This window comes from Serinus canaria, chromosome 11 (assembly GCF_022539315.1).
Source record: "Serinus canaria isolate serCan28SL12 chromosome 11, serCan2020, whole genome shotgun sequence".
In the NCBI taxonomy this organism is placed as follows: domain Eukaryota; kingdom Metazoa; phylum Chordata; class Aves; order Passeriformes; family Fringillidae; genus Serinus; species Serinus canaria.
Genome location: NC_066325.1, coordinates 19,873,551 through 19,892,724, shown reverse-complemented (window position 1 = coordinate 19,892,724; position 19,174 = coordinate 19,873,551). Strand labels below are relative to the sequence as shown.

The 19,174-nt window shown below is 61.9% G+C and overlaps 6 protein-coding genes across 12 annotated transcripts; 4 read left to right on the top strand and 2 right to left on the bottom strand.

Moving 5' to 3' along the window:
- The first annotated feature begins 818 nt into the window (after positions 1-818).
- On the top strand, positions 819-6,423 carry TERF2 (telomeric repeat binding factor 2). Of its 5 annotated transcripts, none has more exons than XM_018914738.3 (10): positions 819-1,047; positions 1,138-1,233; positions 1,747-1,877; positions 2,075-2,161; positions 2,689-2,835; positions 3,013-3,464; positions 3,910-4,296; positions 4,738-4,823; positions 5,080-5,129; positions 5,527-6,423. In XM_018914738.3, exons 1-10 carry the CDS (start codon positions 849-851, stop codon positions 5,683-5,685), a joined length of 1,794 nt encoding a protein of 597 aa, XP_018770283.2. In that variant the 5' UTR covers positions 819-848; the 3' UTR covers positions 5,686-6,423. The 5 variants fall into 5 exon arrangements, with proteins under 5 accessions (XP_018770283.2, XP_030083520.2, XP_050834756.1 ...); XM_030227660.2 differs by having other exon boundaries at positions 1,696-1,877; positions 2,692-2,835; XM_050978799.1 differs by having other exon boundaries at positions 1,696-1,877; positions 4,066-4,296.
- NIP7 (nucleolar pre-rRNA processing protein NIP7) lies at positions 6,423-10,579 on the bottom strand. 2 transcript variants are annotated; one of them, XM_050978806.1, is made up of 6 exons: positions 10,441-10,572; positions 10,101-10,187; positions 9,888-10,026; positions 9,627-9,767; positions 9,398-9,553; positions 6,423-6,559 (listed from the first exon to the last, which is right to left on the bottom strand). In XM_050978806.1, the coding sequence occupies exons 1-5, from the start codon at positions 10,494-10,496 to the stop codon at positions 9,434-9,436; spliced, it is 543 nt and encodes a 180-aa protein (XP_050834763.1). In that variant the 5' UTR covers positions 10,497-10,572; the 3' UTR covers positions 6,423-6,559; positions 9,398-9,433. The 2 variants fall into 2 exon arrangements, with proteins under 2 accessions (XP_050834763.1, XP_050834762.1); XM_050978805.1 differs by lacking the exon at positions 6,423-6,559 and having other exon boundaries at positions 9,223-9,553; positions 10,441-10,579.
- Positions 6,570-9,095, top strand: TMED6 (transmembrane p24 trafficking protein 6). Its single transcript, XM_018914737.3, has 4 exons — positions 6,570-7,226; positions 7,937-8,063; positions 8,201-8,352; positions 8,519-9,095. Exons 1-4 carry the CDS (start codon positions 6,960-6,962, stop codon positions 8,741-8,743), a joined length of 771 nt encoding a protein of 256 aa, XP_018770282.2. The 5' UTR covers positions 6,570-6,959; the 3' UTR covers positions 8,744-9,095.
- An 8-nt stretch (positions 10,580-10,587) lies between the features above and the next one.
- On the top strand, positions 10,588-14,644 carry COG8 (component of oligomeric golgi complex 8). 2 transcript variants are annotated; one of them, XM_050978800.1, is made up of 5 exons: positions 10,588-10,932; positions 11,147-11,354; positions 11,473-12,291; positions 12,969-13,137; positions 13,283-13,509. In XM_050978800.1, the coding sequence occupies exons 1-5, from the start codon at positions 10,619-10,621 to the stop codon at positions 13,507-13,509; spliced, it is 1,737 nt and encodes a 578-aa protein (XP_050834757.1). In that variant the 5' UTR covers positions 10,588-10,618. The 2 variants fall into 2 exon arrangements, with proteins under 2 accessions (XP_050834757.1, XP_050834758.1); XM_050978801.1 differs by lacking the exon at positions 13,283-13,509 and adding an exon at positions 14,412-14,644 and having other exon boundaries at positions 10,590-10,932.
- Positions 13,602-14,435, top strand: PDF (peptide deformylase, mitochondrial). Its single transcript, XM_050978804.1, has 2 exons — positions 13,602-14,148; positions 14,302-14,435. Exons 1-2 carry the CDS (start codon positions 13,602-13,604, stop codon positions 14,376-14,378), a joined length of 624 nt encoding a protein of 207 aa, XP_050834761.1. The 3' UTR covers positions 14,379-14,435.
- Positions 14,645-15,117: 473 nt separating the features above from the next.
- Positions 15,118-18,895, bottom strand: VPS4A (vacuolar protein sorting 4 homolog A). Its single transcript, XM_050978803.1, has 11 exons — positions 18,742-18,895; positions 18,313-18,424; positions 18,089-18,236; positions 17,920-17,981; positions 17,547-17,666; positions 17,290-17,446; positions 16,488-16,636; positions 16,302-16,383; positions 16,008-16,227; positions 15,776-15,916; positions 15,118-15,500 (listed from the first exon to the last, which is right to left on the bottom strand). Exons 1-11 carry the CDS (start codon positions 18,760-18,762, stop codon positions 15,399-15,401), a joined length of 1,314 nt encoding a protein of 437 aa, XP_050834760.1. The 5' UTR covers positions 18,763-18,895; the 3' UTR covers positions 15,118-15,398.
- Between the last annotated feature and the right edge of the window lie 279 nt (positions 18,896-19,174).

Below are 19,174 nucleotides of genomic sequence, written 5' to 3'. Positions count from 1 at the left end.
ACACGGATTTTTCCCATGTGTGTTTCCTCCTCTCCTGGCCTGGGGCAGAGGGAAGGGAGGATCCCAGATCACCTCATGCCAGAGGAATTTTCACGTGCTTTTCCATCTCAGGTGGGAGAGCCTCCCGGACAGAGTCAGGAATGTCCCCTAGGACGAGGAGACGCGTGTCCAAGCAGGACACCCTGGAGTGGCAGAGAACCACCCCGTGTTCCCGAGGATCAGCTCCCAGAGCCTTCGCCTCCAGGCATCAGTTCTGCTTGGGAATTAGGGAGCTCGCTGGGAAGACAGGACTTCGAATTCATTACCCCAGGTCTGGGTGACTGTGGGACAACCTGTGCCCCAACATCCTGCCCAGGGGACCTGGTTTGCTGTTCCAGATGAGGGGGACCGGCAGGTGGCTGGAGCGCAGGGCAAAGGAGAGCGGGGGGTGTCCGGAAGACCAAAAAAAGGCAAAAACCTGTGTGTGCACTGCCAGGGTGGCACTGCCAGCTCCGGGTGACACGAGTTTAACACACCTAGGTGTGCCTGCTCAGGTGACACACTCGCTCAGGGGTCTCAGCACTTACAGGTGGGCGTTTCGCTGCTGTGGATCCCGTGGGACGGGCAGCGGGCGGACCCCGAGCCCGGAGGGTCCGGCTGTGCCCCCGCCTGCGCCGCCCCCGCTGCCCTTCCCGCCGGGGCCCGCCATTCCCCTCCCGGCCGCCAGAGGGCGACCAACGCTTACTGGCGGGTTTGGCGCAATGCACGCCGGGAGCTGTAGGCCAGGAGCCCGCTAGATAAGGCCGCGCGCCGAGGGGCCGTGGAGCTGCGTTGGTGTCGTCACTTCCGGCGCGCTGGGGCCTGGCGCGATGGCGACGCGGCGGCACGCGCGGCGGGAGCGGGACCCCGACGGCGACCGCGACCCCGAGCCCGACCGGGCCGGGATGGCGGCGCTCCCTGAGAAGACCGTGAACCGCTGGGTCCTGCAGTTCTACTTCCACCGGGCCATAGAGGCCTACCGCTCCGGGCGCAACCGAGATTTCCGCCAGTTCCGCGACATCATGCAGGGTGCGCGGGGCCGGACCGGGGGCGGCGGGGCCGGGAGGGGCCGCGGCGCCCGGAGCGGGCCGCAGCCCTGACCAGCCGTTTGTCCCACAGCGCTGCTCGTGCGGCCGCTGGACAGGGAGCCGGACATGGCCCAGATGCTCCGCATCATGCAGCTGCTGTCGCGGGTCGAGGAGGGCGAGAACCTCGGTAGGCGCCCGGCCCCTCCTGCGGGCTCTGCGCAGCCCCGGTGCTGCTTTCAGCCCGCTCCTGCTCCCCCCGTCCTGTGTCCGTGTCCCCGCCGCTCCCGGAGTTGTGTCCCTGCACAGAGCCGGGCCCTGGGCTGGGGCTGTGCGGGTCCCCGCGGGTGAGGGGGGGGGCTTCTCCTGTCTGTCTGCCTGGGAGCCGAGAGCAGCATCCAGGGCTGGCAAACCCACCGGCCTGGTGACTCTGCTTTGTCTCGGGGCTTCCAAAATGCTGCCCTGGCTCAGGGCTGGGCACCTGGGACTGCCTCCAGTGCTGCCTCCAGAGTTTACTGTGGCTGCTGGGGGCAGGAATTGTAGTTCAGATGCTTGGCAGTGCCTCAGCCCAGGCAGCTGTTTGTGGGGTTTGTGGCACACCTGTGGGGTGGGTCGCTGCCCCCTGTGCAGGTGAATAACCAGCTTTCTGCAGGGAAGGGCTGTGACCCCCCTCCCCCAAACGTGTGGATGCCAATTCTTATAGATTGCACCTTCGACAAGGAGTCAGAGCTGACCCCCCTGGAGTCGGCCATGCTGGTCCTGGACTTCATCCGTGAGGAGTTCTCTGTTGCAGACAGGACGATGGAGGCTGTGCAGAAAATGGTGAAGGAAGCTGTAAGATCTTTTTTTTTCTCAGTAAACATGTGGTGCAGCTTTTGCCTCGTGTGGGGGATGGTGGGAGCAGCCTCACATGTGGGGTTCCCTCATTGTCTCCAAGCTCATACCTGCAGTGATGGGGGAGTTGTGAGTAGAAGCTGGCAGCGAGCTGCTCCTGTGCCCTGCCCTCAATCTGTCCTTGTTTTCCTCTGCAGGCTGTTGTTGTTTGTATCAGAAACAAGGAGTTTGAAAAAGCTTCTGATATTGTCAAGAAGCACATGGGGAAGGAGCCCAGGAACCAAGTGAGTCTGTGCTGGAATGAAGTGGGAGCTGCTGGTGTGTCCAGAGGAGTCTGATGTGTTCTGGGGGTTTTGGAGGGAGGCCAAAATGGAAACAATCCTTCTGAGTGCTCCTCCCTCAGAGCTGCATGTTTGGGTTGGCACCTTGGAGCCCCCTCTGTCACTCAGCTTTCCTCACACACTTTCACAGGCCTTCCAGGCATCACCATTTATCCCTTGATGAGCTTCCAGCTCACCTTCCCAGCAGGTTCTGGGAGCAGCAGGAGTCCCCATTCCTGTTCCTGCAGGCAGTAGGGAGCTTGGGCACTGCAGGCAAGGAGAATTCCTGAAATAAGGTGGTTCTGCTGCTCCTTGGTTGCTGTCCTGCTCCTCTGGCCTTTTCCCAGCCTCATCTTGGTGTTGCCTAGTTGTGCCTGGAGAATGCCCAGCAGGAAAGGCCCAGTCCTTGCCCACATCCTCTCTGTGGCTGTTGCTGATTCCCCTGTCCCTGCCCAGAGGGTTCTCACCTGATCCTCTGCATCCTTCTCCAGAAGAAGAGGAATGAGTGGCTGGCTGTGATCCGGGAGAAGAATCCCTCTCATCCAAAGGTCAAAAACTTCTCCTACGAGGAGTTCCAGCAGAGCATCTTTGAGTTCCTCAAGGGCTACGTGGACGACTCGGAGCCGGCGCTGCTGACGGTGTGTGCCCGCCCCAGGAGCAGGGGGAACCTGCAGCTCTCTGAATCCAGCCCCTTCCTAAGGGGTTCATATGGTCAGACAAGCTGTTCCATCCATGGAACGCCTTGGGGAGGGGATAAAATGGAATGGGAGCACAAGGATCATGTCTGTAATGTGCTGTGCTTTTTCTGTTTTCAGTTATTGAAAAAGACTTTGGACTCGGAGCACGCCAGCAAAGCAAAATCCTCGCTGGGGACTGCTGAGTTTGCAGATGGGCTGAAGGACCAGGCAGCAGCTCCAGAGGCCTCAGCAAGGGCAGAGGGCCCAACCAACTCTCCAGAGGCCTCTGCAAGGGTAGAGGGCCCAGCCAGAGCTCCAGAGCCTGCAGGTGTAACAGAATACCTGGAGGGAGCTGCCAGCCCTGCAGAAAGGGCAGCTGGTCCCACAGCAGCTCCAGAGATGGTGGAAGAAGCTGGTGGCTCTGCAGCAGCTGTGGAACCTATGGAAGTAGTCACTGACCCAGCAGCAACACCTGAACATTTAACAGCAGCATATCATATCCCGAAGGGCACTCCAGAGCCCATGGAAGTAGCTAAAGAACCAGCAGCAGCCCCAGAACCCCCCAGGGTGTCCACCAGGGAATCACCAAGGTGGGCACAGGAGTCTGGCTCTAGATTGTGGGTGCAGTTGGCCTCAAGTTCTCTTTGTAGGGGTAATCCCCTGTGTCCAGGCAGCTCCTAATTCCCCAAATGCCTGCCCAGGCCAGCCCAGAGGTGGATCCTGGGAAGGGTGTTGAGGTGGTTTGGTTCAGTTGCTGGCACGAAGTGCTGCAGTGACCAGGGAGGGGGCAGTGGCTGCTCTCGTGGAGCAGCACTGGGAATGGCAGGAGGCAGTGGAGCAGGAAGGTGTGCTCTCCACACTTGGGGCACTGTGCTGTGTGGGACAGAGTGCTGGAGGGTTGGGAGTGCCCTCTTCCATGGATTTGCACTGTAGGGCCAGGAGTTGGGGATGTCAGTGGAGGGCAAGGCTGCATTTTGGGGCAGCAGACCTCCCTGTGGCTTCCCTACAACCCTCCTGGTTGTGTTTATTTTATAGGCAGCCCCCTGGAGCTGTAACCTCGTGTGGGATTTCTGTTCTGAGAGAAGCTTTCAAGATCCTGTCGGACTCCAGGGACTCGGACGCCCTTTTCACCAAACTGGACCAAACAGACTTGCCTTCCCCCAAGCAACTGTCTCCTTCTGTATCCCACAGAACCAAGAGATGCAGAGAAGTGGAGAATCAAGCTTCTGAGACCTCAGAGCCTCCTGAAATACCCCATAACATCAAAAACTTGTTCAGCATAAGCAATCTGATCGTGGAGTTGGACGGCGCGTCCAGCAAGTCGAGCGAGTGCCCCGACTCTTCCCAGGAGCACGTGGTCTCTTCTGCCTCCAAACCTGCTCCAAAACTGCCTGATGAGCCCTTGTCTGCTCAGAGTGAGAAGTATGAAACCCCTCTCGTGTGGTTTTTCTGCTCTGCCCCCAGACTTGTCTTGCTGGTGTTGGTAGCCTGAGCACCAAACCCTTGCCCTGTGTTCCAGCCTGTGTGGAACTGGGCTCAGCAAATCCTCTCTTGCCCATATATTTGGCTTTAAAATTAATTATGGGTTAATGAAAAGGAGAAAATCATCAGGTCCTGCTGCCAGTGAGGTGCTGCAGCTGGTCCTGGCAGGTGATTCCAGTGCAAGGAACACATGTTATTTCACATTTCTCCCAGCTTCAGCATCACTGGCCAGAGTCTGTAGGAGCATCCTTCTCTTGCTTCCCACCTCTTAAGAAATACAGTGTCCAGAAGCTGGCTCTGCTTGCTTGGTGGCCCAGCACCTGCTCCCCAAAACACCTTCTCCTGAGCCAGTAGCCAAAGTAAACCCTCACCTGATTTCAGGTCCTTCCAAGGAAGGTGGAACAGCTCCTGTGGCACAGAGGAGAAGGACAGCTGGAGTGATGAGGATGAGCTCTTTGCAAATGCAGGTATGAGAATCCCCCTGACAGGGATTACCTGTGCTAATCTTGGCAGGGGGTCACTCACAGGGGTCTTGTTGCTGCCTGGTTGACTGAATTTTGAAACCAGAAATCCAGTGGGAAGGCAGGGATAAAGAAATTGGGGTGTCTTGCTGTCACAGGATGCTCTGACTGCACAGCTCAGTAGTTAAGCCCAAGGCAGCCTCTCTGGGAGGTCTGTACCTCCCAAATTATGGGAAATGTAATTCTCTCCCTTGTTTTCCAGCATCACTTGAGAAAAACAAAGTCTCCAACCACTCCAGCTCCAAGAAACAGGTATGTGGAGCCTTAGGTGCTTCCAGCAGGCCCTGCAGTGGGGCAGTGTCCCTACAGTCTCCATGATAAGAGGCTGGAGCTGTCCTGTCCTGCCTGCAGGGTACTGGCAATGTGCCTCAGGTCCCTTTGGTTTAAAGCAAGGTTTGCCAAATGCCCCTCATGCTGGAGAGGCTGTTGTTCAGCTGAGGACACACAGCTGTTACCCAGGAACAGGTCCCACCAGGACCTCACCTCCTGGCCCATGGGGAGGCAGCTGCTGCACCACATCTGCAGTGCTGGGGTGTTGTGTGCAGCTGCCAGGACCTGTCTGCCTTCCCTGCTGCTCCTGGCATGGGTGATGAGGGAAGGAACTGGCAGCAGGCTCTCTACCACTCAGCTGCTTCTTTGCTCTTTGTAGAAATGGACCATGGAGGAGAGCGAGTGGATCAAGGAAGGGGTGAAGAAGTACGGAGAAGGGAGGTGGAAAACCATCTGCCTGAAGTTCCCCTTCAGGAACCGCACGTCTGTGATGATCAAGGATCGCTGGCGGACCATGAAGAAACTGGGAATGCTCTGAAGCTGGGAGCCACGGGACTTTCTTTTTGGTTTTTTGGACCTCAGTTTGTTTTTTGGAAGGTGGACCAGAGTGCAGTGTGTGCCAGTGCGGGAAGCCCTGGTGCCACCAGAACCATGACAGAGAGGAACCCAGGAGCCTTGTGCTCCAGCTGGGTCTGCAGAGATCAGTGTGCTGCACATGGCAGGGGCTGTGCAGCCTCTCAGCATGAATCTAGATTGAGACTTCCTTGTCCACCTGACCACTGCAGCCTCTGGAATGAATCCCAGCTGTCTGCTCTGCTCAGGTGTGAGCAGAGGATGATCTCTTAGGTGACTATTTTTTGTGTTTGTTGTCTGTTCACTGAATCACTTGTTTCATCTGTTTGCCATCACTTCCTTGTGGAACAGGCAGCACTGAGACCCAGCACTTCTGTGGGAGAGATCCAGGGAAGAGGATCTACTTGGTTTTTTATTTTCTTTTCCCTCCATTAATGGGGACTAATGTGAGGAGAAATTCCTCCCTTCCAGCTCTGAGGCTTTAAAAAGATAAAATTACTTTGTGTTTCAGTACTTGGAACTGTTTGTTGCTTCCATGCTAAAATTTTTAGTTTTGTCTGACTTTGGTCATGTTTTATTTGGACTTTTCCTGGTAATACCCTTGCTGTGTGTGAGCTCCAAGGACGCCACATGTTCCTGCCTTCAAGTGCCAAAGCTGGAACAGTCATTTGTAAAATAAAGCTCCTTTCTTGTTTAATAGCAAGAGTTGTGAAAGTGTGAATTTCTGCCTCGTGTGTGGAAATGCAGCAGAGGGGCACAGAATGTGGGGCTCTCCCTTCCCCTGTGGGAGTGCTGGGTGGGGAGCAGCACTGCCTTGGAGGTGTGACATGCTGGTGTACCTGGGAAAGAGGAGGAGTTCCTGGGTTAGCTTAGGGGTGATACAGGGACTTTCTAAATTTAGTTCTAAGTTTCTCTTGGCTGCTGTTCAGCAAAGCCAGGGCTGGGAGAAGTCTTGTCTAGGAACAGCTGCTTCCCCTTCTGTCCTTCAGCTGCAGGTGCTGCACTGAGTGTCCCTTGTCCCCTGGCTGTGGCCATGCATTTTCCTCCCCTCCTGTAAATCCCTTCCCTGGAGAGAAGGAGCACCAGGTCAGAGATGTGGGCCAGTTGGTGGTGCCCCACTGGCAGGAGCTGTGTCCTGTTCCTGCCTTCTCCAGGGCAGGCTCTTGCCCTGGCAGCGCAGGTGTCCGAGCTGCAGCTGGCACAGGATCACCTTGAGCCACGGCTGCTGTGCTGTGGTTAATGATTACCCTGTGCCTCACACTGCCCTGCCTGGCGTGGGGAGCCAGTGCTGCAGCCCAGGGGAGCAGGAGGATGCTGCTGCTGCTGCTCCTGGCTCTGCTGGGCCCCGCTGGCTGCCCCAGGACCGAGCCCCTGAGCGGCTCCAGCCAGGAGCCGCTGTTCCGCGGCGCCGACCGCTACGACTTCGCCATCATGATCCCTGCCAGCACTGTAGAGTGCTTCTGGCAGTTCTCACACCAGGGAGGCAACTTCTTCTTCAGCTACGAGGTGAGTGCAGGGGACGTGTCCTGGGACATCGCTGCCACAGCCAGGGAAAGGCTGGGCTGGATCCACCCCTGCTGGTCCCGTGGCACATGGCATCTCAGGGACTGTGCCTTTCTTAAGGCAGTATTGTGGAATTGTTTGGTTTGGAGGGATCCTAAAGCTCATTTCCTTCCATCCCCTGCCATGGGCAGGGATACCTTCCACTATCCCAGATTGCTCCAAGCCCTGTCCAAGCTGAGGGTTGACAATTGCAGGGATGGGGCAGCCACAGCTGCTCTGGGCACCCTGTGCCAGAGCCTCCCCACTCTCACAGGGAAGATTATCTCCCTACTATAACCAATCTTATCCCTATCCATCATCAACCCCATGCATTTTTTTAAACTACCTGGTTTAAGCCCAAGAAGTGGTGCTGGGAGCTCCAGCACTGTTGGAAGTTCTGCCCTTCACTGCCTGGCCAGAGGCTGTGGCACAGCCAAAGGTCCTGGCACAGTGTGTCCCTGAGCTGTTCCCTTCCCACAGGAAAACTCCAGCCCTTTCATCTCCTGTTTACACTGGGCTGGCTGAAAGAGAGCCAGGGCATAGCTGTGCCTGGCGCTGGCAGCTTTTCCCCAGCTCTGTGCAGCCCCACAGGGACACATCCTCAGGGCATGGCACAGCTCCATCCCCAAACAACAGTGACCCACAAACGCCCCTTGGGTGTTCCCTGCCTTCAGGTCCAGCGGGCAACGGGGATTGGCAACAGCAGGAGCATCCTGGTCACAGCGAGTGACCCCAATGGCTTCCAGCTCGGAGAGTCCCAGGACGTGCGAGGACAGATCAACTTCCTCACCAAGGACACAGGTGAGCCCCAGCCCCCGCAGCCAGGGCTTCCCAGAGCACAGATTGCTCCTGCAGGGGCAGGATGAGGGCTGAGCACTCGGGATGTGTCTGCCTGTCTCCCTTCCACCCAGGGACCAACAACTCCTTTCCCTCTGCAGGTTTCTACCAGCTCTGCCTGGACAACCGGCAAAACCACTTCGGCTTAATGCAGGTGTATCTCAACTTTGGTGTGTACTACGACGACTTCAACATGGAGCACAAGCAGACAGCAGAGAAGAAGGAGCTGAATGACACCCTGGAGGCAATTGGGGTGAGGGTCAGGGAGGCCACAGGGTGCTCCAGCAGAGCAGGAATGGGCACGTCCTGTCCAGGACACTGAACACACTGAACAGGGCCTTTGCTCAGGCTGAGTGCAGCACTGAATGCAGCACAGAGCCCCAGGTGCAGCTCTGAGCACAGCTCTGCCTCTCCTGCAGGTGAGCATCCGGAAGCTGCAGATCCACACCTTTCACATGTGGCGCTTCTACAACTTTGCCCGGATGAGGAAAGGGGCTGACTCCTTCCTCCTGGAGTCCAACTACAACTACGTCAACTGGTGGTCGATGGCCCAGAGCTGTGTCATTGTCCTCTCCGGGGTGCTGCAGCTCTGCTTCCTCAAGCGCCTCTTTCATGCACAAACCTCGGGCAGCCAGAGGTGCTAGAACAGGGCAGGGACCCCCTGCAGAGCCAGCTCACCTGGCTGTCACTCTGGCCTACTACAGAGTAGGAGCAGAGGCTGGATTCTGCTTCCAGGAGGCTGGAAAGTTCCCCCTGCTCCTCCCTCAGGTCTAGCCCTGGCATCTGCCCGAGAAAAGTCAAAGGCCACACTGTCACCTGTGTTCTGTATGCTGTGTGGGTTTGTCACACTCCTACCCCTTGTTAGTATCTTAATGGGCCTCTTCTACCGGACTCCCAATAAAGGAGCCCCTGGCAGAGTCTGGGGAGCGACTGCTGCCTGCTAAAGCCATCCAGCCTCTGTGGGATTAAAAGCTGCTGGTCCCTCCCTCTCCTGAAGCTCATCCTCACTCTGAAGCTCCCCCCAACCTCATCAGTCCCCCCAAACACACCCCAGTGTGTCACATTCCCTGTGGGAGGAGCGAGGACTGATTCCCCCTCGACCTCCACACCAGACAACAGGCACTGAAAAAAGGATCAGGCTTTATGTGACAGGGCTGGGGCCAGGGCCTGTCCTCCCGCGCTGGCAGCAGCCCCCTGAGGGCTCTGTGCTGGCAGCTCCCCACGCTTCCCTCCCACTCTGGGTGGGCTTCCCACACCCTGAGTGCAGGACAAAGTCCGTGCCAGCCCAGAACACTCACAGAGCATGAGAGTCCCTGGGGGTCCCCGAGGGTCCCTCATGTCAGCGTGTCCTCATTCCGCACGTACTCCCCAACATCAGCTTGGTGGAACACCACGATGGCCAGGGGGTCGACCTTGCGGCACTCTTGCGTGGACTTGGCAGCTACCCCGAAGCCCTGGGAGTGAAGGGGAGGTGAGGGAAGGTCACCCATCCTGTACCCCCCAGCCCTGGCAGGGCCCAGCGCTCACCAGCGGGACGTCAGCCATGGAGTACACCACCACACCCTGGTACTGCGCCGTGCTCTCCGTGATGCGGCCCAGCCCTGACTTCAGCACGTGGTTCCCGTAGAGGAAGGACTGCTCGGAGCCCGGCTTCACCCACACCTTGTACTGCGGGAGAGAGAGCTGTCAGGGGCTGTGGGGCTGCCGGGGGCCGCTCGGGGCTGTAGGGGCCGCTCGGGCTGCGAGGGCCGCTCGGGGCTGTGAGGGCCGCTCGGGGCCGGGACCCACCTTGGCGTAGGGTGCGAGGAAGTCCAGGGCCGTGACGCTGAGCCGGAACTTCTGGGACTTGGTGAACTTTCCGAAGCAGGTGCCCGGGGCCACCAGGCTCTCCCGGGGCACGCTGGCCGCCAGCTTCAGCAGCTTCTCACTGCGGGAGCGGGTAGTGCTGAGCTCGGCCGGGCCGCACCGGGCCGGCCCGCTCCCGCACCGCCCGGCGCTCACCTCAGGTAGTACACGCGGTCCCGGTGCAGGCGGAAGCAGTAGGTGCCATCGGGCCGGTCCACCAGCAGCTGGATATTCTCCCCGATGCTGCAGGGTCAGACCCGTGAGCCCGGCCCGGCCCGGCCCCTCCTGCCGCGGGACCGCCGGGGCCCGGCGCTCCCGGTCCCCGGTGCCACCGCCCCCTCGGTCCCCTTGGTCTCCCCGTTCCCGGGATCCAGCCGGCCCGGCCCTCCCCGTGCCCGTCCCTTCTCTATGCCTGGTCCCGCCCGATTCCCGGTGCCCATCCCTCCCGGTCCCCGCCCTGTCGCCGGGCCCGATCCCCCCAGTCCCGGCCCCTCACTATTTCCCGAGCTTCTCGAACACCGCCCGCGTCTCCGCCTCCGTGAGCGGCCGCATCTCCCGCGCCGCGCCGTGCACGCGGGGCCGCCGGGACAGGAAGTGACCGGACTGGAACCGGAGGTAGCGGAAGTGACGGACCCGGAACCGGTGGGCCCGGAGGTGACGCGGCGGGCGCGGCGATGGCGGCGGCTGCGGAGGAGGCGCGGCTGCTGGCCTGGCTGCGCGGCCCGGCGGCGCCCGGCGGCCCCGAGCTCGCCGCTTATGTGTCGGAGCTGGCGGCGCTGGGGCTGGCGGAGCTGGGCCGGGAGCCGGCGCGGTTGGCGGCGGAGCGGGCGCGGGTCGGGGCCGAGACGCGCCGCCTCGCCTTCGAGCACTACCGAGCCTTCATCCGCTCCGCCGAGTGCACCGGCCGCGCCGGCCGCGGCTTCGGCGGCATCGAGAGCCGCCTCGGCAGCCTGCTGGAGCGGCTGCCCGCGCTGCAGGACGCCTGCCGGTGCGGGACGGGCACCGGGCACGGGGAGCGGCGGGCAAGGCGCGGGGGAGAACGGGGCAAGAAGGGCCGGGGATTGGCTGGGCTAGGCTGGGGAGCGAGAGGTGGGGAGCCCACTGAGGGTCGGGCCGGCTGGGAGCGGCCGGTACGGGTGGGAAGGTGCGCGGACCCACCCGGTGCAGGGAGGGCTGTCTGCTGATGCCATCCCGGCCCGCAGGACCTTCATGCGCGATGCCGAAGCCATTGCCTGCAGCCGGCGCATGAACAGCCTGACCCTGAACCGGCACACGGAGATCCTGGAGATCCTGGAGATCCCGCAGCTCATGGACACCTGTGTCCGGAACGGCTACTACGAGGAGGCGCTGGAGCTCACGGCCTACGTGCGCAGGCTGGAGAGGAAGCACAGCAACATCCCCGTTATCCAGGTGAGCCCAGTGCTGTCTTTGCCCCATGACTGAATACCCGTGTTGTCCCACCCTGTGATCCTGGTGACCCCCACGCTGCCCCGTGCCTGTACCTGACTGAAGGCTCTCTGCTCCCCAGAGCATCGTGGAGGAGGTGCGCCAGTCAGCCCAGCTGATGCTGAACCAGCTGATCCAGCAGCTGCGCACCAACATCCCGCTGCCCGCCTGCCTGCGCGTCATCGGCTTCCTGCGCCGCATGGACGTGCTCACCGAGGCCGAGCTGCGTGTCAAGTTCCTGCAGGCGCGGGACGCCTGGCTGCGCTCCACGCAGGCCTCCATCCCCGAGCACGACCCCTACGTGCACATCACCAAGACCATCGAGGCCTGCCGCGTGCACCTGTTCGACATCGTCACCCAGTACCGCGCCATCTTCTCGGACGAAGAGCCGCTGGTGCCAGCCGAGGCGGCGGCGCCGGGCGAGGGGGCCATCTTCCACAGCTGGGTGCTACAGAAGGTCTCCGAGTTCCTGCGGACGCTGCGGCGCGACCTGGAGCGCGGCGTGGGGGGCCGGCTGGACTCGCTGCTGGGGCAGTGCATGTACTTCGGGCTGTCCTTCAGCAGGGTGGGCGTGGATTTCCGCGGGCAGCTGGCCCCCCTCTTCCAGCGCGTGGCCGCCGACACCTTCCGCAAGGCGGTGGAGGAGGCGGTGGAGAAATTCCGGGAGGAGATGAATTCCTACACGCTGATCTCGGCTCCAGCCGTGCTGGGGGGCGGTGCAGGAGTGCCGGTGCCCACAGCCCAGCCTGGGACGCTGCAGCCCCCCATGGTGCTGCTGGACTTCCCACCCCTTGCCTGCTTCCTCAACGGGCTCCTTGTTGCCTTCAATGATCTGCGGCTCTGCTGCCCCATCGCCCTGGCACAGGACGTCACCGCCTGCCTGGACAGTGCCCTTGGTGAGGTGAGTCCAGGGATGGAGCTGGGACTTGTCCTGGGAGATCATGGGCCGAGTTTGTTCTGAGTGGGTTGGGAAAGCCTCTGAGATCATCCAGTTCAGGCACTCCCCCTGCACTGCCAAGGCCATCCCTAGCCCATGTCCTCAAGTGCCACATCCACACAGCTGTTAAATCATCCCAGGGATGGGGATTACACCACTACCCTGTGTCAGGGCTGGACAGCTCTTTCCCTGAAGAAATTTTCCTGATATCCAGCTTAAACTTCCTGTGGCATAACTTGAGGCTATTTCTTTCTGTCCTATCCCTTGTTCTTTGGGAGCAAAGCCCAGCCCCACCCCGGCTGCCCCTCCTGTTAGGAAGTAGTGGAGGGTGAGAAGGTCCCTCTCAAGCCTCCTTTTCTCCACAGTAAGCCTCCCCAGCTGCTCCATGTGCTTCAGCTCCTTCTCCAGCTCCATTCCCTTCCCTGGACACACTCCAGCTCCAAAATGTGTATCTTGGAGTGTCCCAGAACTGACCCCAGCATTCCAAGTGTGGCATCACCAATGCCCAGCACAGGAAGATGGGCGCTGCCCTGGGCCTGTGGCCACGCTGCTGCTGCTACAAGCCAAGTGCCATTGGCCTCCTTACCCACCTGGGCACATGGCTGTCATCAGGTGACCCATCTGCCTCTCTCTCTCCCCAGGTGACCAAAACCATCTTGGCCTTCCACCGTGCTGAGGAGGCAGCTTTCAGTGGGCGGGAGCAGGAGCTCTTTACCCAGTTTTGCACAGCCTTCCTGGAGGACCTGCTGCCCTACCTGAACCGCTGCCTCCAGGTGCTTTTCCCTCCAACACAGATTGCACAGGCACTGGGTGAGATCTTGGGGTTTGGTTTTCATTGCAGGGGGAGTTCACCCGTGGCTTCCCCCTGCACTGAGCGGGCCCTGTCCTGCTCTTGCCCCCTCCGTGGGGTCTCGTTGCCCGCAGATCCCCTGACCCCTCTCTCCCCATCCCCAAGGTGTCCCCCCCACGCAGCTGCAGCGTTTCGACCGCCTGGGCCGCATCGATGTGGCGGCTCTCAGGGAGCCGCTGGCTTTCCTCCTTCCGCCAGCACCGGGCGAGGAAGAGCCGTCCCCGGAGACCGCTCCGGACCCGGAGGGAGAACACGCGGCGGTGCCCACCGAGCCCGCGGAGAGCCCCTCCGGGGAGGCTGCGCTGCCGGGCGCGCCGGTGGCCACGGGGTAGCGGGGCTGCGGCCCGCCCGCGTCCCCGCCGGAGCGGCCCGGGGCCGCCAGGGGGCGCTGCGGCGGCGGGGGTGCGCGCGCACGCGGTGCGCCATGGCGGCGGCGGCGGCGGGACGGGCTCTGTCTGCACGGGCCCTGCCGAGGCTCCAGCTGCTCCCTGCCCGCGCCTGCGGAGACGCGGCGGGCTGGGACCGGCGGGAACGCTCCTACTGGCGGGCGCTGCGGCGCCGGGTGTTGGGCCCGCCCGTACCGCCGTTCGCCGCCCCGGTGCAGGTGGGAGCTCCGGTGCTGCGGGGCGCCGCCGCCGCCGTGTCCCCGGAGCAGCTGGGCGGCCCCGAGCTGCGGCGGCTGGCGGCGGCGCTGGCGGCCGGGCTGCGGGATCGGCCGTGCCTGGGGCTGAGCGCTCCGCAGCTCGGGGTGCCGCTGAAGGTCTTCGCCGCGGAGCTGCCGCCCGCCCGCTGCGCCCGATACCCGCCGGCGCTGCGTGAAGCGCACCGTATCGAGCCCTTTCCGCTCCGCGTCCTCGTCAACCCCGCGATCCGCGTCCTCGACACCCGCCTCGTCACCGGCCCCGAGGGCTGCGCCAGCATCCAAGGCTTCTCCGCCTACGTCCCGCGGCACTGGGCCGTCCATGTCTCCGGTACGGACTGACCCGCCCTGTCCCGGGTGGGACCCCGCACCTGCTCCCCCCCCCCCCCCCCAGCACGGTCCCCTTCTCTTACACGGGTCCCCTGCTCTCACACGGGTCCCTTAATGCTCTGATTGGTTCCCTGTTCTCTCACAAATCTCGCAGGTCCCCCACTCTCACACAGTCACCCTATTCTCTCACAGCTCCTCCCACTCTCACACGGGTCCCCTTTTCTCCCCTAATCACCCCCCAACCCACCGCTACCGCGGGCACAGGCGTGGACGAGCTGGGGATGCCTGTGAGCTGGGAGGCGTCGGGCTGGGCCGCCCGGATCATCCAGCACGAGATGGACCACCTGGATGGGATCCTCTACATCGACCGCATGGACCCCCGCACCTTCACCAACGTGGGCTGGAGGGAGCAGCTGGACTGAGCCTGGGCGAAGAACCAGCGCAGCTCTGGGGCTCCCACTCAGCTTTATTGCAGCCAATACAGACCTGTGGCCTCATCATGGCTCTGGCCCTTCCTGCCCACGGGTGGGCACAGTGAGGCAGCTGGGGTCCTGCCCGCACTGCCCTGGGAATTCCTTGTGGGTCTAGGAATAGCCTGCTGGCAGGGCTTTGAAGGGATGGGGCAAAGGGGGTCGTGTGGGCTCATGGTCACAGTGTGGGCAGCAGCTGGGCACAGCACATGGGGGCACCGGGATTGGGCTGGGGGGCAATAAGGCTGGGGGAGCCCAGGGACTGCACAGCAGGGCACGGGGTGTGGGCAGGTGGGTGCCATCACCTGTGGCTGCTCCATCCAAGTAGGCCCCTGTAGGCACAAATCCCTGTCTGGGATGGCTGGAGTGCGAGGAACCCCCACCCCCTTGGGAAAGGCAGAGGCCTTGGCTCTGGGTCATTGCATTTTGGGGGACAGGAGGTGGGGCTGGGCTGAGCCCCCTGGTGTGGGCAGAGCCTTGGGGAGAGGCTGGGCACCAGCTGAAGCACTCAGATTGTTTTTATTTTCATATAAACGAGACAGAACCCAAAGCAGCATTAAGTTAAAAAATAAAAAAAGAGCAGGAAGAAGAGTGGAGTGCAGCCAGGGAGGACCCCAGCTGCCCAGGCCATGCTCAGACCCACCCCGCGTAGTGTGACCCCCGGGCCGTGTCCCCGCAGTGCAGTGGGGCAGGAGTGAGCAAACACCAGTCGGTTTGGCACCGGGGAGGGGGGCACAGCAGGGCCTGCAGCTGCCCCAACCCCACAGCCCCCATGCTCCCCTCAACCTTCCTGCCCAAAGTCCTCCGTGAATTTCTTCACTTTGAGGAGATCCTCGGCATTGACAGTGGGGCGGGTGGTGGCCAGCGAGCGCAGCATGTCTGACTGCAACACAGGTGGGTGGGCACGTGGCTCAGACCAGGCAAGGGCACGGGACAGGGACCCCCATGGCAGTGGGGGCACCTCTGCCCCATGGCTGCAGCACTGACCACAGATAGGAGCTGCCTGGCAGACCCAAGGCCCTTTCCTGTCACCCAGCCCTCATCCAGAGGGTTGTCTGGGGGTTTGTGTCCACCCCAGGAGCCACAGCCTTGCCTGGCCCTCGGCCTGGAGGACAAGTGAGGAAGTGGCCAGGCCAAAGCCATGGAGGGGACACTTACCATGCAGACAACAGGCTCCATCAGCTTGTCACTGGGCACCTCCATCCAGGTCATCTCGGTGGCCCCAGTGTCCCCGGGCGAGCACGGCGTCAGGAGATCATCCACGATAGTGCCGGGGTTGGTGCGGGAGGGGCCACGGACCTGCACAGAGCCAGCGGCACGTGGCACAGAGCTAGGGGTGGGGGGACCACAGCCACAGTGCCCACCCCTCCCCAGGACCACCCTCACTCACCTTCTTGAAGTGTGTGGCCGATTGCACCTTGCGCACAGGCTGCATCAGGGCGTCCCTCACGATGATGCTGATGTCGGCCCCCGAGTAGCCGTCGGTCTTGCGGGCCAGCTCCTGGATGTTGGCGTCCGTCAGGGAGTGCGGGGTGTTCCCCAGATGCAGCCGGAACATCTGCGCCCGCGCTGCCTCCTCGGGCAAGGGGATGTAGATCCTCTTTTCGAACCTGGAGGCACAAGGGGTGAGCCCCAATTCCAGCCCTGCAGAGGGCTGCCACAGGGCGCTGCCTCTGGGGCTCACCTTCTCCTGATGGCTGAGTCCAGCACCCAGGGGATGTTGGTGGCACCCAGCACCAGGATCCCGTCGCTGCTGTTCCCCACACCTGCAGGCAGACAGCTCAGAACAATCTCCAGGGATTCTCTGAGTCCCCAGGTCCTGCCTGCCTCATCATGCTCCCACCCATCCCTGGCTCGAGCCCCCACCCACCCTGCATCTGCACCAGGAACTCGGTCTTGATACGCCGGGCCGCCTCACTCTCGTTCTCATTGCGGGAGCCACACAGCGAGTCCACCTCATCGATGAAGATGATGGAGGGCTTGTGCTGCCTCGCCAGCTCAAACAGGTTCTTCACCAGCCTGGGAACAAAGCAGGGGATGGGGTCCCTGCTCAGAGACCCTCCTCAGCAGCACCAGGGCAGCCCCATGTTCCTCCCATTCTGAGAACCCCACACTAGCAGCAAGGGAAGTACCAGACCAGGGGCTGTGCAGCTCTTCAAGGGACTGTGCTCTCCCCTGGGACCCTGCTGGGGATTAAAATAAGTCTAATTATAGGGTATCAGAAATTAATAATGTAGAGTCAAGTTTAATTATGACTTGCTCACAGCTTGGCAGGGTGGGCTCTCCTCAAAGCTCACTGTAAGTGAGCTGTAAATGAATTCCGAGCATGGACAGATGGGAAACTTTCAGCTAAGAGCTGCAACTCTGGAGGACCCCAAAGCTGCCCCAAGATGCAGCATGACAGCAGTTAATTAAGACAAGGAGAATCCAGTTAAGTATTATAAGACCCCAGCTTAAAGTTGCTGTTGGACTGAGAGGTCTGAAAAGATGAGGGGGCAGAGGCTGTGAGGGAAGAGGCCCAGGGACTGCTTTGCTCAGACTCCCTCTCTGAAAGCACCAGCTCCTAATTCTTTAACAGCCCTGTTACTGGGGTTTCCCTGATGCTGGTGGCCCCTGCCCCAGCCTGGCTGGCCAGGAGCCAAGCTGTGGCCATGTCCCTGCTGCCAACTTACTTCTCACTCTCCCCCAGCCACTTCGACGTCAGGTCAGAGGATGACACAGAGAAGAAGGTAGAGTTGTTGGCCTCAGTGGCCACAGCCTTAGCCAGGTAGGACTTGCCGGTGCCAGGCGGCCCAAAGAGCAGGATCCCGCGCCAGGGCGTGCGCTTCCCTGTGGCAGAGACCAGGCTCAGGCCTGCCCAGCCCTGTGCTGGGATCACCCACAGAGGGGTCACCTCCTGCACAGCCCCTTCCCACCACCACGGCCTCACCTGTGAACAGGTGTGGGAACTTGATGGGCAGGATCACGGCCTCCTTCAGGGCTTCCTTGGCTCCCTCCAGCCCGGCCACGTCACTCCACCGCACATTGGGCTTCTCCATCATGATGGCACCTGTGAGGGTGTGACTCTGCTGACATGGCCCAACAGAGATGGGCACAGAGAGCAGTGAGAGCCAGAGTCCCTACCCACACCCTCAATCCCGCCTTCCCTCAGCACAGCAGCTGTTTGGGGCAAGCAGTCCACAGGAACGCACCCCTGGGCCCCAGTCCCACAGCCTGTCCCCGTCCCCACAGCCACCCCTGACAGGGCTGTCAGTGAATCCCTCCTAACTCCAGAGGGTCGAGCCCATCACAGCCTCTCTTACCCATCAGCTGCTCCTGCAACTTCTTCTTCTCAGGGTTCTCGCCCTCACTGTCACTGTCACTCCTGGGGACAGGGGATAGGGCTCAGGAGCGGGACTGGCACTGGTGTGGCAAGGGGGGGTCCTGCCAGCTCCGCGGCCAGACAGGGGATCCCTCGCCCCCCACACGCACCCCTTGTTGTCATTCTGTGCTTCTCGGACAGGCCTCTTGCCGTGCCGGTCCTTGCCCCGCAGGTACTCCTTCAGCTTCTCCGCCCGGTCCAGGTACTGCATGCACTTGGCTCGGATGCTTTCCTTGGCCTTGTCGCTGTGAGCTTCATCTGCAGGGACCCGCAGGCGTCACCCGGAGCCCCCCGAGCGCGGAGCCCCCCGCGCCCCCCGGCCGCTCTCTCTCACATTTGATGGCGTGCAGGAAGTACTCCACGGCGTGCTGGTACAGCCGCAGCGCCTCCTCGTAGTTCTTGGCCCTGTCCTCCTCGGTGGCTTTGGTGACCAGGTCGATGGCTTTCTGCGCGGGGGGAGCGCCGTGAGCACCGGGGCCCGGCGGGTCCCTCCCCGCCGCCAGGGGCCGGGCCGGGCCCGCTCGCACCGCGGCTCTTCCGCCGCGCCCACCTCCCTCCCCACCGCGCCGGCACCGGGGCTCAGCAGGGCTGGGGCGACCTCAGCGGGGCCCTGCACCGGGGCCGGGTGAGGCCTTTCCCCGGCCGGCACGGCGCCGGGCCCCGGTGAGGCCTGTCCGCTGGGCCGAGCGGAGGCCCGCGGGAAGGGAGCACGGGGTCGGCGCGGCCGGAGCCCCAACCCGGTCCCGGTGCCCACGGTCGGTACCTGCAGGGTAGACGTTGTCATCGCATCGCCCGGTGCGGCCGCTCCGGCGGCCCCGGGACGGCGGCGGCGGCGGCGGCAGCAGCGACTGCGGCTGCGCCCGGCCGCGCGCCCCCTGCCGGCGCCACCGCAACCCTCGCCGAGCAGCGCCCGGTGCGCCCCGCCCATCGGGGGCGTGGTTTGATGAGGCCTCGCCCAAAGCTAGTTATGTATTCAAATGGGCGTGGTCTCGTTTGGGCACGCCTATTGTGAGGCATGCCCTTTTTTGTGGGCGTGGTTTCTCCAAGCCCCGCCCCGGGGGCGCGGAGTGCGCGCGAATTTCCGTGTGCGTGTGCGTGTGCGTGTCTATTCATGGGTGTTTACATGTGTTTATCTGTGTTTGTGCCTGTCCATTAGTGTTTATGGGGGTTTTGTGTGTGTTCATGAGTGTACACGT